This window comes from Danio rerio, chromosome 12 (assembly GCF_052040795.2).
Source record: "Danio rerio strain M-AB ecotype USA chromosome 12, GRCz13ab, whole genome shotgun sequence".
Taxonomy (NCBI): domain Eukaryota; kingdom Metazoa; phylum Chordata; class Actinopteri; order Cypriniformes; family Danionidae; genus Danio; species Danio rerio.
The window spans coordinates 21,252,501-21,269,266 of record NC_141032.1 but is presented as its reverse complement, the minus strand read 5'-3'; the positions used below and the strand labels follow the sequence as shown (position 1 = coordinate 21,269,266).

General features: G+C 36.2%; 1 protein-coding gene across 11 annotated transcripts in view; it reads right to left on the bottom strand.

Annotated features, from left to right (window-relative positions):
• Positions 1 to 524: 524 nt before the first annotated feature.
• The window catches only part of l3mbtl2 (L3MBTL histone methyl-lysine binding protein 2), a 22,722-nt gene continuing 6,480 nt past the window's right edge, over positions 525 to 16,766 (bottom strand). For 2 of the 11 annotated variants that reach the window (XM_087275344.1, XM_087275345.1), the window contains exons 3-18: positions 13,123 to 13,319; positions 12,898 to 13,031; positions 9,809 to 9,920; positions 9,638 to 9,717; positions 9,402 to 9,519; positions 7,800 to 7,934; positions 7,623 to 7,705; positions 7,296 to 7,545; positions 5,767 to 5,843; positions 4,762 to 4,866; positions 4,528 to 4,675; positions 4,356 to 4,438; positions 1,790 to 2,024; positions 1,642 to 1,707; positions 1,375 to 1,518; positions 525 to 1,294 (exon numbers count right to left, since the gene is read on the bottom strand). In XM_087275344.1, coding sequence (XP_087131470.1) covers positions 1,143 to 1,294; positions 1,375 to 1,518; positions 1,642 to 1,707; positions 1,790 to 2,024; positions 4,356 to 4,438; positions 4,528 to 4,675; positions 4,762 to 4,866; positions 5,767 to 5,843; positions 7,296 to 7,545; positions 7,623 to 7,705; positions 7,800 to 7,934; positions 9,402 to 9,519; positions 9,638 to 9,717; positions 9,809 to 9,920; positions 12,898 to 13,031; positions 13,123 to 13,237 — 2,037 coding nt within the window. In that variant the 5' untranslated portion in view covers positions 13,238 to 13,319 and the 3' untranslated portion in view covers positions 525 to 1,142. 11 annotated transcript variants of the gene reach the window in all.

The window sequence follows — 16,766 nt, the reverse complement described above, 5'->3', positions numbered from 1 at the left end:
CCAACCCATAATTTTTCCTTCACTAAACTTGACTGATTTCTGTGAAAATCTTGGGTCCATGCGAGTTCCAATAGGTCTTCTGCAGTATGTGATGATTGGGATGCAGTTTAGGAGACGATTCATCTTGAAAATCCAACTTCTGCCACTTTTCCAAATGATCAACTAGAAGTCAAGTTATCAGTTGTTGCTCTAACAACTGGTATCGATGATGAGACTTCTGTCAGGTAGTGTAGACAACCCCAACTCATATTATAGAGTTTACCACAGTGAGGGTTCTAGTTCTGTTTACAGTGTTGAAAAACATTTTACAAGTTTTGTATCATAGAATTACTAGAAATATCCAATGAAAGAAAGTCATACAGGTTTGACATGATCTACTGTACATGAGCCAGCTAAGAATTTAAAGGTTTATTATACTGTATACAAAAACTCCCAATTTAAATTAGTAACCACCATACAATATGACTGTGTTAAGGCTCTACTTTATAAGCTCCTTTTCGACTGTAAAAATAAAAGTCAGAAAGTGCTTTGACAGACTTTTTAATACAAAACTGAGCAATATGGAGAAAGGAAGAAAAAAAAACTAATCACGCTGTACAAAATAAATAAACAACATGATAATAACTAGATTTTCTTTTGCACCAAAGTTTGGCTAGTTACATATTACCAGTGTTGTATAAAAACTTTAGTTAAAAGGTTAGTTCACCTGAAAATGAACATACAGAAATTCTGTCAAGAAATTCTGTTCACCCTCGTCACTTTAAACTCACAAGCATTTCTCACAAATGAACATATCGTAATGAAATCTGACAGATTTTGATCCCTCTGTTGAAAGTAAGTTCACCCAAACCGTTGATGCATCATCGAGACATTGAATAAGGTTCATTCCAAATCATCGCAGAAGGCATCATTGCTTTTATTTACACACAAACATTGATTCCGATATCTTTGTATTCAAAAGATGAACTCAATAGGTTAAAAAGGACACAAGGCTGAGTAAATGGGGTAAACTAACAGCTTATTACGGTATCTAGGAGTGTTTAATGTTAATATTAGTTAAACGGATAATCTGCTTCATAATATCACCTTCGATATTAGTAGATAGTGATTTGTTTAAAACATTTATACGATCAGGTGCTGATTTAAACGTCATCATCCTCATCTTCCTCCTCATCCTCATCATCATCCTTCTCCCGTTTGAATGTTGTCAAGGCTCCCTGGTGGCTTTCTTTGGATTGTGCGCTGGATAATATGGGGGTTTCCAATTCCTCCACCTTTACTCTTACTGCAATAACTGTAGTGTAGAGTCAAGAAAAACGCGTCAGAAAACTGAGAAATAAAGGGGGCAATGGAATTGAATGAACTGCTACATACCTTCTTCCTCGGGTTCAGTCTTTATTTGTAAAGTGGAGGGTTTATCAGACGTGTTTGCTGCCTCTTGTGATTGAATCATCTCTGTATTCTCATTGGTCTGTGTTTTCAAGTTTATTTTAGCATTTTTCCTTAGAAATCTTCTCTCTGATGAAAAAAACAACAACTATAAGCACTATAACTTATTAGTAATTTCATTAATGTAATAATCAGTTACAGCCGCTTCAAAACAAATATTATCAAACAAACATCAAGAAAAATGAAACTTACTCCTTTTCCCCTTAAAAGGTTTTGCTTTTTTGCTTGCATGGGAGTGTTCCTGACCTTGAGGTGGTTCTACAAAGAGCAGAATGCATTATGAACAACCAAATTTTGGAGTGCATATACGAAAAAAAAAAAAAAAAGGCATTGTATCTACCCGGGCCAATGGGTGGCTGCAGCTGGTAACCAGTGATTTCACACCAGCCCACAGGATAAATTTCAGGGGACTGACAGTCTACCCACTGATCAAACTCAGGCTCCCAGCCATCGAAATGTAGGAGGAGAAGCCGACCCACACAGCGCCTGACAGTGGCCACACACACCAGCCTGGGCTCCATGAGGTCCACTGCCTCCAGCTTCATACCTGAGGTAAAGCCGTGGCCTACATCATCCTGAGAAAAACAAAATAGATCTGACAAGATGAGCTTAAATGCATTAAAAAAAACAGGCTTGATTTCTACCAGAGTTAACATGCATTTTAAGTAACTTGGTCATCTGAGACATTAGCATGTTAACCTGGTATTAAAGATGCCATAGAATGGATATATACAATACATTATTCTGAATAGTAGGTAAGTAGCTTGTGCTTTTACAGATCCTTTATCCTCCCAGGAATTTATAGTGTGTAGAAATCTTGATGGCTCTGTGGGTTTTATCTTTCCAAACTGATTTTTATTTTGTATTTTATATTAGATTCGGGTTAGGTGATTGGCTGGGCCATTCTACAGCTTGGTTTTCTTTCTTTGAAACCAATTGAGTTTCCTTAGCTGTGTTTTTGGAACATTGTCTAGCTGAAATGTCCACCCATGTTTCATCTTCATCATCCTGATAATATAGATAATGAACTAAAGCATTTATTGTTAATTTACTGTGAGAAAGGGCAGATTGTTGCTAAAGAACAACTGAGAGATTTCAGCTGCTGTCTGGGCTTTCACTGTCTTTTTACACCTGTTATTTTATTACAAATATCTAATTAGTTTACAAATTAATACTTTTCTTTTATATACACATTTTCTGTTTATGTTTATGATTTATTGAACATTTTTCCATTTTACAAACATATCAAACTACACTTACAGAAATAATAATAGAAAAAAAATAACTTTATATATATACACACACACACACACACACACACACACACACACACACACACACACACACACAAATAATAAAAAATTAAAGTAAATAAATAAATAAAGATAATAATTAAATAAAACCAAATTATACAAATAATACAAGGCAGATGTCCACATTTACACAATAATCTCAATGTTACATTTCGAGAAATGAAAGATTACAAACCGATGTATTATTATTGTCAAGAGCTGGGGTAATCAATCTAGATCCAGCTGGAGAGTTTTAACATAAGAAGAAAGGGCATCCCAAATTTTGACAAATGTTCTGTTAGGTCTTTGAAGGGAGTATCTAATCTCCAGTTTTACAAAATACAAAACATCTTTCAGCCACTGTACATGCGAGGGTGGCTGAGGGATCTTCCAGTTTAACAAAATTACACGCCTAGCAAGCAAAGTAAGAAAGGCCACAAAGTTTTAAACGTAAGTGGGTAATGCATAATTATCAGGCGTCATGCCAAACAGGCCAGTAATGGGTAATGGTGCTATATGTATAGATGTAATGGCTGAAAGAGACTGAAATACTGAGCCCCAAAATGAGGAAAGGGCTGGGCATGTCCAAAACATATGGGTTAAAGTACCTAAACCCGAATGACACCTTTCACACTCTGGATCCATAGTTGGGTCGATACGTGCGAGCCTACATTTCGAACAGTGTACTCTGTGAACCACTTTACACTGAATGAGGCAGTGACGTGCGCATACAGATGAGGAATGAACCCGGTCCAGAGCTGCCTCCTATGTATCTTGGTCTATTACAATATTAAGGTCCGCAGACCAACTGGTGCGGAGACTGTCACCTGGAAAAGACTGTAAATTGGAGAAGTATGTTTCCTGAGAAAAATGGTGACATGTTGAAAACTCATATGCTTGTTGCCTCATTACAAACATTTGTGGCAAATTTCACAATTTACACGTTAAACTTGAAAAAAAGAAAACACTGTTTACATATTAATAGACCTAATGCCTTTTTAGGGTGGCACTGATTAAATTTACAATCTGTATATCCCTCATTTTGGATTTAAAAATCTCATTTACTCCTTCTGCTTCTTTAGTTTTAGTCTCACATACATAGTAAGTTTATGTACATGTTTAAAATGATGTACAAGTTTCAAACTTCAAAATGAGGGGGAAAAAACGATCATTGTTGTAATCTCACAATAAAACATTGTGCCTAATCAAACACAGCCTGGGGAGACCATATTATTGATCCTGTGTGGATAGCAGAGTTGGTGTTTTGTTCATATTTGCCTGTATTCACACTGAAGATTTACATGAGAATGAGGAAACAATAGCATTTGAGGCTCAGGGTGTGGCCATTTCCATGTACTGAACATTTAACATTCAGCTATGTCTAGGTATATCCAGATTTTTATTGTATGGCACCTTTAACATACATTCTGATTATTTATTGAGTACAGAATTTAAAAAATTACCTTTCGCTCTTATTTTATCAAATCTATATCTATTTTTTATATCTTAAAGTCATCCATGTTTAATCAGATTGTCAAAAATGCATCTTAATATCAGTTATGCAAAAGGACCACATATGCCTCAACTACATCACAGATATCAAAAAACATTTACCGTGTTGAAAAGTCTTTGGGGAGCAGCTACAGCTCCAGTTTCTTCTAAATACACTGGCCATGTGAAAGTGGCTTGATCATAACCTAATAAAAAGGAGGCAATGTTTATGAACATGAAATAGCAAATGTTTTAAATATTGAATACAAAATGTTGAATAAGTTGAGGACATTACCAGGAGGTACAGTAAGAGGTATGTCGTTGTTCTCGCAATATCCGACAGGTAAAATGGCATGCGAGCTGGCATGATAGCAAAACCAGTCAGAACCATCACCAATCTCGACACCATCAATGCCTACCATGATGTATCCATCCAGCAACACCTGAGTGGTTGGTCAGGTCAGTGTAATGCTTCATCAAGATAATGTGTATTTCAATATTACAGTCATAAATATTGGTGGAGTTGTACCTTACGAACTGATGCAACACAGATGTTTCCAAGGTTCAGAGGATCAATTGCTTCAATTTTCATGCCTTCCTTAAAAAATGTGGCTCCCATGTAAACGGTCCTCAACTGTTTGTGTTGAAAAAAAAAAAGGAATGATACATAGTAAAGATTATATGACACAAGATTTTGAAACATTAACAAAACAACCATATTCTGGTTAGATAGTTCAGTTACGTTACATGCTTTTAGCCAAATAGTCTGTTCCTTTGCATGACAACTGTGTTTGTGGGACTGAAAACTCTTAATCTAAAAATGAATTGCAAAGTGGAAGTATTTTTAAAAAATGCCATGATTGTGATGTCTGTGTAAACACCATAACATGAGTGTCTATGAAAATGACGACATCATTTGTGTGCATGGTACATGCTCAGGGGAGTAGATTAAAGACAAATGTGAACAAACATAAAATAACAGAGAATGTGGTCGTGTTGTTCTTGCTAAAGTGTTGATTTACTTCACATTACAACCAAAAACTGAGACGTATCATACACAAATGGTAAATTCTACATGCACTCTAGTGCTAAGCTGCTGATGGCAGATCATCACTTCCTTGTTCTGTTTATTAACTAAGTGAAAGCTCCAAATACATAAATAACATGGTGTTTCTGGCAGTTTTCATAAACGTGTTTAAATGCAGATTTCATGTCATGTAAATGTAAAACATTTTTAAAAGACAAAAGAAAAACTTTTTAATTTTGACAGCATTGTTGTGTAAATGTAACCTCAGATGTTTTTTTTTCCAACCCTGTATGGGATTCTTTATCTTGTTAAACACAAAACAGGAGATTTTAAAGAATGCTAGTGAACAGACATTTTAAAACAGCCATTGACTTCTTCTATATTACACTATGGAAACAAACGGTTAATGTAACATCTCTTTTTCATTGTTAACAAATGGAGGGTCAATAAATGATAACAAAAATACATTTTTAATGAACCATTTCTTTAAAAGGTGTATCCACAGACCTTCTTGAACTGATCTGGAACACTGTTTTGATGAACTCTTCGAAATGCTGGATGGCTTCCCATGTTGACATTTGTATCTGCAACAAAAAAGCAGTTATGATATTAGCTATAATTAACATGAACTAAAAATAAGTGAAAAATATCAAGGAAAAACTGTAACTTTGACTAGGATATCAATGAATGTTAAAAAATAACTAAACAAATAATAAATAAATCTAACCTTTGTGTGTTGTTTTTCCTACAAAGCCATGAATATGACATGGTGGCTATGAATTAAGAATATGTCCCAATACTACTACATTTTTGGCCACAAATCCCCAACTATAATAGCATTAGTATTAACAGTTAAATCTTGCATTAGGTAACTGTATTTCTTAAACAATACACAGAATTTAATCCATGTTAGTTTCAACATTTACTTACATGTTTTTAAAATGCGAAGGTAATGGACTGCATTATAACGTTATTGCTCAGTTATAGCTCATATGCTTTATCTACGGCTAACAATTCAAACCAAAGTGAAGCGTTACCAAGATACCAAAATACAACAGTGACATGCAGCCCTTCATATCTTTCAAAGACTTTCTCCATGTGTTATGAGGGTAAATATAAGACTTGAAGAACTTTCTAAGACTGAATAAAGAAACTGTCTATGAAGTATAAAGAGAATAATTTATATCAGAATGTCAAAGTAAAAAAACATTGCATTCAATTCTTCTAATTCAACAGCTTGAGTTTGGAAATAACTAACTAATCAGACCAATTGTAGATCTATATACCATACCTCTATGGCAGTGCTGTCAACAGTTGCTACAAAATATTCTTCATGTGCTTCCTAGATATTATTAAACATTAGATGTTATTACTTTTTTAGTATTTAAAAAAGTTCACATATATAATATATTTATTGCCATAAATAGTTGATACTTGGCCACACAATTGTTTTATCAGTTCAAAAGTTTTACAGTTAGGAAGTCACCTAAACTATTTTGAAATAAACAGGTTTGATCTTGCAAAACTGCCTTATAGTGATATTAAATAAGTACAATAAAAAAAATCCAACACATCTGATTTTCATCACTCTGTTTCTTCAAAACTGAATTCAATAGTTATCCTCTTGCATATTGGTTTAGGTTCCCTGACATAGAACCACACAATATTCTTGTATTATATACAAAGTGCATCCAACAGACATTAGAAATGGGAAAATCTATAATTAGAAGCTAAAAATCTATTCTCTAAATACTATTGTGAAGGAGGTCCTGGAGCAGTAATGCAGCTCATTCTCAAAAATGGCGAACATTGAATATATTAATGATGTGCTTCACTTTAAAATGAACAAACAATTCCTCACAGGTAAAACAATAATTAATGCTATTATATGTATTAAGACTTGCTGCTCTGACTTAAGACCTTTTTAAGGCCTTTATTCGTGTAAATGTGATACCAGACTTTTTTTAAACTTTAAGATAAAAATGTTAAATATTCTTATTTATGACTAAACCCATAAATGCCTAATTTCCTCTCACCTGTTTCTTTGATGGAGTGGTCCACCGTCTCAGACCAGCCTACATGGTGCACGAGAGGACTCTGCATGTGACACCAGAAATCTGAAAGCACCTCCCCAGACGGTCCCAGACCGGCATCTTCATACAGCAGCCTGAGTCGACCTCCAATCACAGTGTCTACCACTGCTAGACGGGTACGGCTGACCTGCGAGCGATCCACCACCTCCACCCGAACACCCTGCCTGAAAGGACACCTCAAGCTGTCTGCCATCTAAAACGCACAGGAGCACAGTTAATATAAGAAAAACGAATGCCATTAATATATCCTCATTTGCCTTTGCTCTTAACCTTGACATGAAAGTCAACAGGAATTGTGTGTGCTCCAACTAGTCTCTCCATCAAGTAGGATTTCCAGTCTTGCTGGTGGACTTCTTTAGGGGAGAAACAAACAAAAAGAGTCAAGATTTTGCATTTTTAAAGCAGATATTCAGCTGAACATCTTTGTGACATAGAAATAAACGAAACCTTGAGGGGGGACCAGAGGCTTGTTATTTACTGCACACCAGCCAATAGGATGAACATCAGCTGTGCCTAAATTGCACCACAGGTCATGGCGGTCATCATCCTCAAAACCTTCATAGCGTAAAAGAGCTTTATAGCCTGAGAGAAACACATCACGTAACACAATTAAACAAATCAAGTCTGTTTATTAAGCAAATTATCTAAATATCAAACAAAACTATTATTCCATTGTGTTAAATCAAATCAAATTTAGATCATACAGCATCTTGATGGGGTAAATAGTATCGTATTTGCTTCATATGCATATCTGATGAATCGCATCATTGGCTCTCACATGGCTAAAAAAATACCCTACTAGTTAAACATTTTAGGTCACTGCTTTTCACATCGATAGGACATCATAGGATCAAAGTATTTCTTACTCAAAAAATTGTTGTTCCTTTCTAACGTTCTTAAAATTGAAAATTCATTTAAAATAAAGGATCTTGGTTTCCACAATAACAAAGTTTTTCTTGCACAGCTAAAATTATCAGCGCCCTTCTAGAATCACTCTCACTGTGAGTGCTTTTCCAACTGTCACAGCATTAAAAATACAGATGCTCAACGCTTTGTGTAAAATGCACGCTTGATGCCTTGCTTCAGACAACAGAAAAAAAAATACCATTCAGCTTAGGAAAATCCAATTCAGTGGACACACAGTTGTTTTAAAATAATAAAAATAAAAAATATCTTGAGCAGCAAATTCACATATTATAATGATTTTTGACTATGATTCTAATAAACAAATACAAATATTTATTTTGAACTGTTATACTATTTAATACAATTACCACTACATATTTTTAATCAAATAATTAAAATTTTGGACATAAGCTGGGGTTCTCAACCAGTGATCCTCCAGTTGGCCCGCAAAATAGCTTCAATTTGATGAAAATTTCCTATAATTGTTTACATTTCATCACTAGTGTGTTATATTAAAATGATTTTAAAAATTCCTCTTGTTTTTTCACTGATTGCTTTAGACTCTTAAATACAAACTTAAAGAAGCAGTAGGTGATCTGTCTAAATGCTTTCCGTTAGCTAAATATCTTTGAAACTCTGTCCCTCCCCTGCTGTCCATAGCCACGCTTTCTGAAATCATGAATGTCCAACTCCCAACCGCTGCATGCCAAATAAGCTAGGCCTGAATCTCTCAGCTGAATAAAGCAACGCGTGTTTTGCACCTAAAAACCCTGTATCACACAAACCCATTACTGATTCACAAATTATGCATGCTCTTTGAATTTCTGCATAAACATTTATTTATTTATTTATCAATTTATCTAATATTAATTAGAAATCATCTTTTAATAACAAGCAGTAGAGGAATAGGAAAACAAATGCTTTTGTGAAAGCTTTTAAAAACCCATTTCTTTGCATTTGATGAGCATGAAAGACTTTCTAAATCAATAAATAAAATATCAAATCCTTTTAAATACTACAGTGTAAAAACTCTTTTTTAATTTTTGTCTTGCTGTATTAAGCAGTGCTGAAAAAAACACTGCATTAGAATTTATTACAGAAACAGAGAGTATATTCAGCAGTGATGCAGGAAAGTTGATATACCTGCAAGCTGTACAACAGTGGCAATCCAGTACACCTTACTGGGTAAGGCTGTGTGAGTGTTCAGGACCTCCACTTTCAACCCCACATAGACGTCTTCCCACTGAGCGCAGAGTGGTACCTGTTAGACCATTATAAAGCAACAGTCAGTAATGTAAATATGTACACATATCGTTTCTAAACCAATATTTTCCCAGTACAGTTTCACAAAGAGAAGCAGAAGCACAGAAATCACTTACGTGTCTGAAGCAAGAAACGGGGGCAGCAAGGAGACCGCTCTTCTCAAGGTAACTTCCCCAATCGAATCCAGCTAGAGTAGCTTGAAGACAATTTAAGCATTCATTCAGTGAAAAGAACATTGGTGAAGCTCACTACACTGAAAATTGAGAGAAATCGGTGTATCTTCTCACCATCTTGTACAAATGGTCTGCTTTCCTGATGCTGCTCAATGACCTTTGGCCTCAGAACTTCAGTCTGTGTTTTCGGACACAGTTTGTGTGATGACTTCTTTGATGGCCTTCCCTGAGTACAAAGGCCCAAAAGAATTAAATACGTTTTGAAAATGTCAGTTTGAACAAACAAAGAAACCTAAATATGTGCAGTGGTGGACATCAAGTACAACCTTTTAAGCAACTTCTATTGGAGCCTTTTCATTTTAGGAAACATTTACTTTTCCCTTGTTTGTTTGTGATTAACGACATACCAGGTTCTATGACTATTTTATAACGCAAAAATGTATACAGCATTTTTCACATTTATTTTTTGCGAAAAACTGTATCAACTATATTTGGTTGTTTTAACTGTTCAAATTCTCTTCAAAAAAATTCCTCCTTACAGAATTACAGCCGACACAATTTAACAGAACATGCATTATAGATTAAAGGGCACCTATGATGAAAATCATCTTTTGTAAGCTGTTGGGACAAAACGGTGTAGGTATAGTGTGTCCACAATCATATTGGAGTGAAAAAACACAAGTCGTCTCTTTTTTTAACATTTCCTGATGTTAATCCGAATTCCTTTTATTTTGAAGCTGACTGCAACGTGATGTAGGAGTTTCCCCACTCACCGAATTGATTAACAGCCGCGTATTAACATGTCTGCATAGTAATGCATATAATCATATCTATAAGACTGGATGTGTGCAAAGCAACTGGTATTAAAAGATCTGTTGAGTTCGCTGTAATCATCAATCATCATCAAATGTGATCAAGAATAAGTTTTACAAGTTTAAAACGTTTTTAAAACAGTGCATGTGTATAATAAATTCAGTAAAATCGCTACCTAATTCATCACCACAGCCGCATGTCAGTACAATAATGAAAGAAGACGCTTAAATCCCGGTTTGCGGAGGTTAAATCAGGTTTATTTTGTACATTAACACAATGGAGGTCCACACAGCAGTGGAGATTAACGTGTATCCTGTCACATTTGTGTGCAAAAAAAAAGCATGTGCGCTGTGTGTGAATAACTTTTGTAATGACATTGTGTGTGACAATCAAAAGGCTAGAATTAACTCTGCAACAAATTAGAGCTGCACGATTCTGGCTAAAATGAGAATCGCGTTATTTTTTTTGCCTAAAATAAAGATCACGATTCTCTCACAATTCTGTAGATATAGAATTATTATTTTTTCTCAAACATATGGTAAAACAACAATAATAATATTATGTGTAGGTCTACTGGCTTCTATAAATAATTCTATTCTACTTATAATAATTCTGATATTTAATTATTATGTTGCAAGCATATATGCTTGCAATCTGTCGTTTATAGCATTAAAAGACTATTTTATTCACTGGTAAAATCATTTGTCATTATCAGACTATTTTCAACAATATATAGGCTAGAGTAGTTACACTGACACTGTAAACATTTATTTTCATGCACAACTATGAAAAAAAAACATATCAAATGTTTGTCATAATCATAACTCTAAACTGCGATATGATCATTTAAATGATGTGCACACTTTCAGTTTCATTTTGACTGCTAAGTGCTGTTCATACTTCACACGCGGCTCCCAAATGATCACTCTGTATTATCTGTTATTCGCAGCCTGCGCAGGTTCTGTTCACTAAAGTAGACACACGCGCGTCTATCAAGTAGCACGCGCACCCGCCCTCTCGGTCAGCAGCTCACGTCACGTGTGATTTCACCGCCGCAAATACATCATTATATGAAGACAGAAATGACATTTTGGGGGTGAATTATACCTTATAAACACAGTATGTGACTCTTTTTCAACATCATTTGGAGGGATCCATGTCGCTGAGCAACGTATGTGAAGCAATGAAAAGACTCGTGCAGGCGCCTTTTCCTCTCTCCTGAACTTGAAAATATGATTGGAGAAATTGTAGAAATGCAAAATTAAGATCGTCCAAGGGGTCGAATCGAGATTGCGATTTTTTTACGATTAATTGTGCAGCTCTACAACAAATACATCAAAATAATCATTGGGAAATTTATTACTGTCTGTTTTCACAAACAATACATGAGATCTGCTTCCTTCATGTCTGTCAATGTGCAGTTTATTTGACACTGCCGAGGCGATTGAAACACACTCTGACAGGCACATAGGAACGGTGGGCAGGGAGAACTAGCCTTAAAGGCATAAGCCACAAAAACAGCTACATTGTGTTTAAAGCAGAAGATTCCAACATTCTGGAAGGTATAATGAATAATCTGATGGGTGTTTGGAGCAGAAACTTCACAGACACATTATAGAGACTCGAGTCTCATCTTAAATCTTGAAAAGGTGTTAAATAGGTGCCCTTTAAGTGCTTTTACAAAGTAAATAGCAGGAGGATTTTCTTCTAGTGAAACTTTTGCTTTTCTACACTCCAAAACTGTTGTAATTATTTTACTTAACTAATGATCAATTTTGTCAGATAACCTGTTAAATCGATTCACAAATCGCAAATTTATTGCTATGTAAAAAAGCATTCGGCGATAAGTACTTTTAATATTTAAAGGGACAGTTCACCTAAAAATGTTATTTCACTTACTCGCAAATGGTTCCAAACCTCTATGGGTTTCTTCTTTCTTCTGTTGAACACAATAGTATATATTTTGAAGAAAGCTTAAAACCTGTAATTATTGACTTCCATACCAGGAAAAACAAATACAATGGATGTCAATGGTTACAGAGATCTAAAAATGCTTCAAAAATATTTATTGTTTATGTTTAACAGAAAAAGAAGCTAAAAAAGGTTTGAAACCAATTGAGGGTGAGTAAATGATGACAATTTTCATTTTTGGGTGAACCATCCCAGTCCTAAGTGCACTGACATATATAATATGTAGTTTTTTTTTGTCAGCCTACATTAAAAATCTAATCATTTTGTTCTCTGACTTAAATTTGTAATGCAGCACATTAAATTCTGACTAGAGGAATATTTTATAAGGGTTGCTGTACTGTGACTTAAGCTTCTGATTTCTGTAAAGCATTCGCCACTGCATACGTGTGAAGTAAACATATCATGCCAGATAATCCCACCTGGAGGCGTGCAAGAATTGAGGATTTTTTAGAGTTGGATGAATATGAACGTGAGCAGGAAGCACTGCAGAAGCGCTTGGTCCTTGAGAAGAAGGTGTCTATGCTGCCAACGGTTCCACACATTTCACATGCTACTGCAGAAACATCAAGATATAAGCTGTTTATATGCATTTATATATACACTTGTACCTGAAATAAACTAAAATAAAGGGTTCCTATGTTCACCTATTCCATCATCAACCCAGGAAGAAGGTTTTACAGGTCCATTATCTCCATCATCACTGAAATTGTGCTGGTTGTAGTTTTCTCCATCATTTTCAGTGACGTCCATAAATGTCATTTCCTGCTCATCCTTTAGAAAGAATGAAAAGTAAATACTATATTACTTAAAACATACTAAAACAACGATTGGTATAGGCAGACTACAAAAACCATAATACGCTGATTTGGTGTTCAGGAAACATTTAATATTATCACAAGTATTAATAAAATTATAATAATACAACAAAAAAAAAATGCTGCTTTGCTTCATTATGTGTTGGGTTTCACTGTGGGTGTTTTTTTACACTGGAAATACCTGTAATAGTACCTTACTGTACAAGTAGCCTAAATTCGCTCATTGGAAAAAACCTCACTCCTACATCACGTTGCAGTAATCCTCAAAATGGGAGTGATTTGGGTCCTATTTTAACATCAGGAATTTAAAAAAAAAGACTTATTGTGTTTCTATCACTCCAATATGACTGCGGAAACACTATACATACACACAGTTCTGTCCAACAGCTTAAAAAAGATGATTTAAAAGGTGCCCTTTTAATTAATTTAGGAATTCATTTTTATACTTATAGCATTCCTTTTAGTATATTATATTACATATTTGCATAAACATGATATTGCAGAATGGAGAATGCAAATTCTCTTAATAAATATTTTTTTCATCCTGCATTTTTTTTTCGTTTACACATGTACATTTACTAAAAATCTACACACTGAAAATGACTGACAAAACTTTTATCATAAAAGCCTTTGTGCAAAAACTTTGAGAACTACTGCCATAGGTCTAAATGCTAATGTTAACTAATTTGGTTGTTGGCAAATGTTTAAACAAAAAATACCTACAGTGCAGTTTGTTTACATGTTTAACGTTATGTAAAGCCGCACCACTGACGTCACGGCTGCCGAACCTGATGATAAACCAAGTGTGCCGCAAGCCTGCGTTTGAGTGAAGGTCTCGGCCGTTAGATCGCCCCCTGGGGGCTGGCTGCAGTACAAGTCATAAAGCCCGCCTCCTGCGTGTTAATTAAGGAGACTTGAGCCCAAATAAAAAAAATTATTACACTTGCAATAAAATGTCCCGAAAGATGGTTCTGGTCGATTAAGGCACTGGCTATTGTGCTGAAATAGGTGCAGATCTTAATTTTTGTAAACAGTTTGTTTTTAGCAGTAATTTAATGCTGGGCGTGTCATCGTGATTGACAGCTGTGATTGACAGTTTCTCAAAGCAGCATGTCTGAGCTTCGGCAGGAGACTGAAATGTTATTATTCGATTTCTGTATTATTTTACCATGACAAAATGAGTTCAGCAGTAAACTATAGTTTCTGACATACATGATCCTGGTGGAACACTGTTTATTCGCTAAGGTCAGGGCTTTTTTCGGGCTTTATTAGTTTGCTGATACACACCTAGCCACCCAGATGGCAAAATACACTCGGACCAGTTCGGCTAGATTCTCGCCTGCCGGAGACTTACCCCTCAGAGCTCAGACTGACTACCTCTGCTGGACTTTCTCCAGATGCCTGGACTCACTGCCTGATTCCAGCCCGAGTCAATTGAGCCAGATGCGGCGGCCGAGCGAGCCGGCGCTGCCGCATGCGAGCCGGAATCAGCCCGCGACGCCGCAAGTAGGTTATGCGCTGCGGCCTGAAGCTGGCGCGATTGAATATATAAAACCCTCATATTTGTTAACGTTATTACATCCATCTGTGTTGATATGACAGCAAACGCATGCTGAGAAGTTCGGGGGGCGTGGTTGATTTTACATAAAGCGTTTGGTTGGAAGCTCGACTCCGCTCATTTTCGCGGCTCCTCCTCTGGCTCCATCAGACAATCCTTCTGCGCATGTCAAGGCTCCAATTTCAGCAGTCTTTTGCGACAGTTTGTGTCCGTCAAGCAGGCATTTTGCCCTCAAGGCATTCAATGGGAAAAGGGGCTGTCGCGTCGTCCATATTTTTTACAGTCATTGTGATAAACGCGCTGCGTGCACCGAAGGAACCGCTCCAGCTTTAAGTCTCACTCTTCTCAGAGTTCGGCATCCCATAGCGAACGCCATCATATCGCTTGGTTCATAATCCTCTGGCGTGAAGTGAGCTCTACACACTACCGCATTTCTGGTAACAGATGAAGGATTGAAGTCCCGTCTACTCGTCTGGACAAAACGCACCCAAGCACAGAAGAGAGCACAGTCCTCCTTCTTGTTTGGAAACTTGTGGACTCTATGTCCTGTAAGGTTGCTGTTTGTGCAACCTCCACAAACACAATAATTTGCCATAATGATAAGTTGAAAGAAATACAAGGACTCATCGATCCTACAGAATACAAATCTATAACGACTCCCTCTCGTGATGTAAAATGGCACGATGTTTAAAAAAGGCGGGTTTTGGCGCTGTCCTCTTCTAACAACTTGAGAGGCTGATATGGAATTCTAGGACCCTGTTGTTCCTTATCCGTCCAGTAGAGGGCTGTCCTAAATATGCAGTCCTGCAATTGCAGCCTCTCCAGTAGTGCAGGAGCACACTTCTGCTGCTCCTTTTTCTCTCCTGTACACACAACTAGGCTAACTGAGCAGATGACACTAGGTTTACATAGCTGTAATGCAGCTTTACTATCCAAACTATTAAAACTATTATATTTTTTAAATATCTTTCAGGTATTCTACAACAGTTGTAAGTGCAACCACTACTCCTATAAATAACCTTAAAAGGCACCTATTTTACACCTTTTCAAGATTTAAGATGAGACTCGAGTCTCCAGAATGTGTCTGTGAAGTTTCTGCTCCAAACACCCATCAGATTATTCATTATACCTTTCAGAATGTTGGAATCTTCTGCGTTAAACACAATGTAGCTGTTTTTGTTTAGTTCCCCCTGCCCATTGTTCCTATGTGCCTGTCAGAGTGTGCCTGAATCTCTTTCTCGACTGCATCAGATAAACAGCACAGTGACAGACATGAAGGAAGCAGATCTTACGAAACGCTTGTGAGAAATAGTACAGTAATAACTTTCCCAATAATTATTATTTGATGCATTTGTTGAGGAGTTAATTCTAGCCTTTCGGTGAGTTACACACATTGTCATTACAAATTTCACAAACAAATGCTGTATGGATATCTGTTGGAAAATGTACAAAATAAACCTGATTTGGCAGATACCTGATTTTGGAAAAAACCGGGATTGAAGCGTCTTGTTTTTTAATTGTATTGACATGCGGCTGTGGTGATAAATACGGTAAAAATTGATGCAACTCATTACAAACATGCACCATTTTAAAAATGTTTTAAACTTGTAAAACTTCTTCTTGATCACATTTGATGATGATTGATGATGACAGCGAGCTCAACAGATCTTTTAATGCCAGTTGCTTTGCGCACATCCTGTCTTGTTGTTACTACGGAGACATGTTAATACGTGACTGTCAATCAAATTGGTGATCAGGGAAACCACACTTCTACAACACTTTGCCTCAAAATAGGAGGGATTTGGAACCTATTTTAACATCAGGAAATAAAAAAAACAGATTTATTGTTTTTAATCATGCCAATATGACTGTGGACACCCTACGCCTATAGTTCTATACACACAGTTCTGGCCAC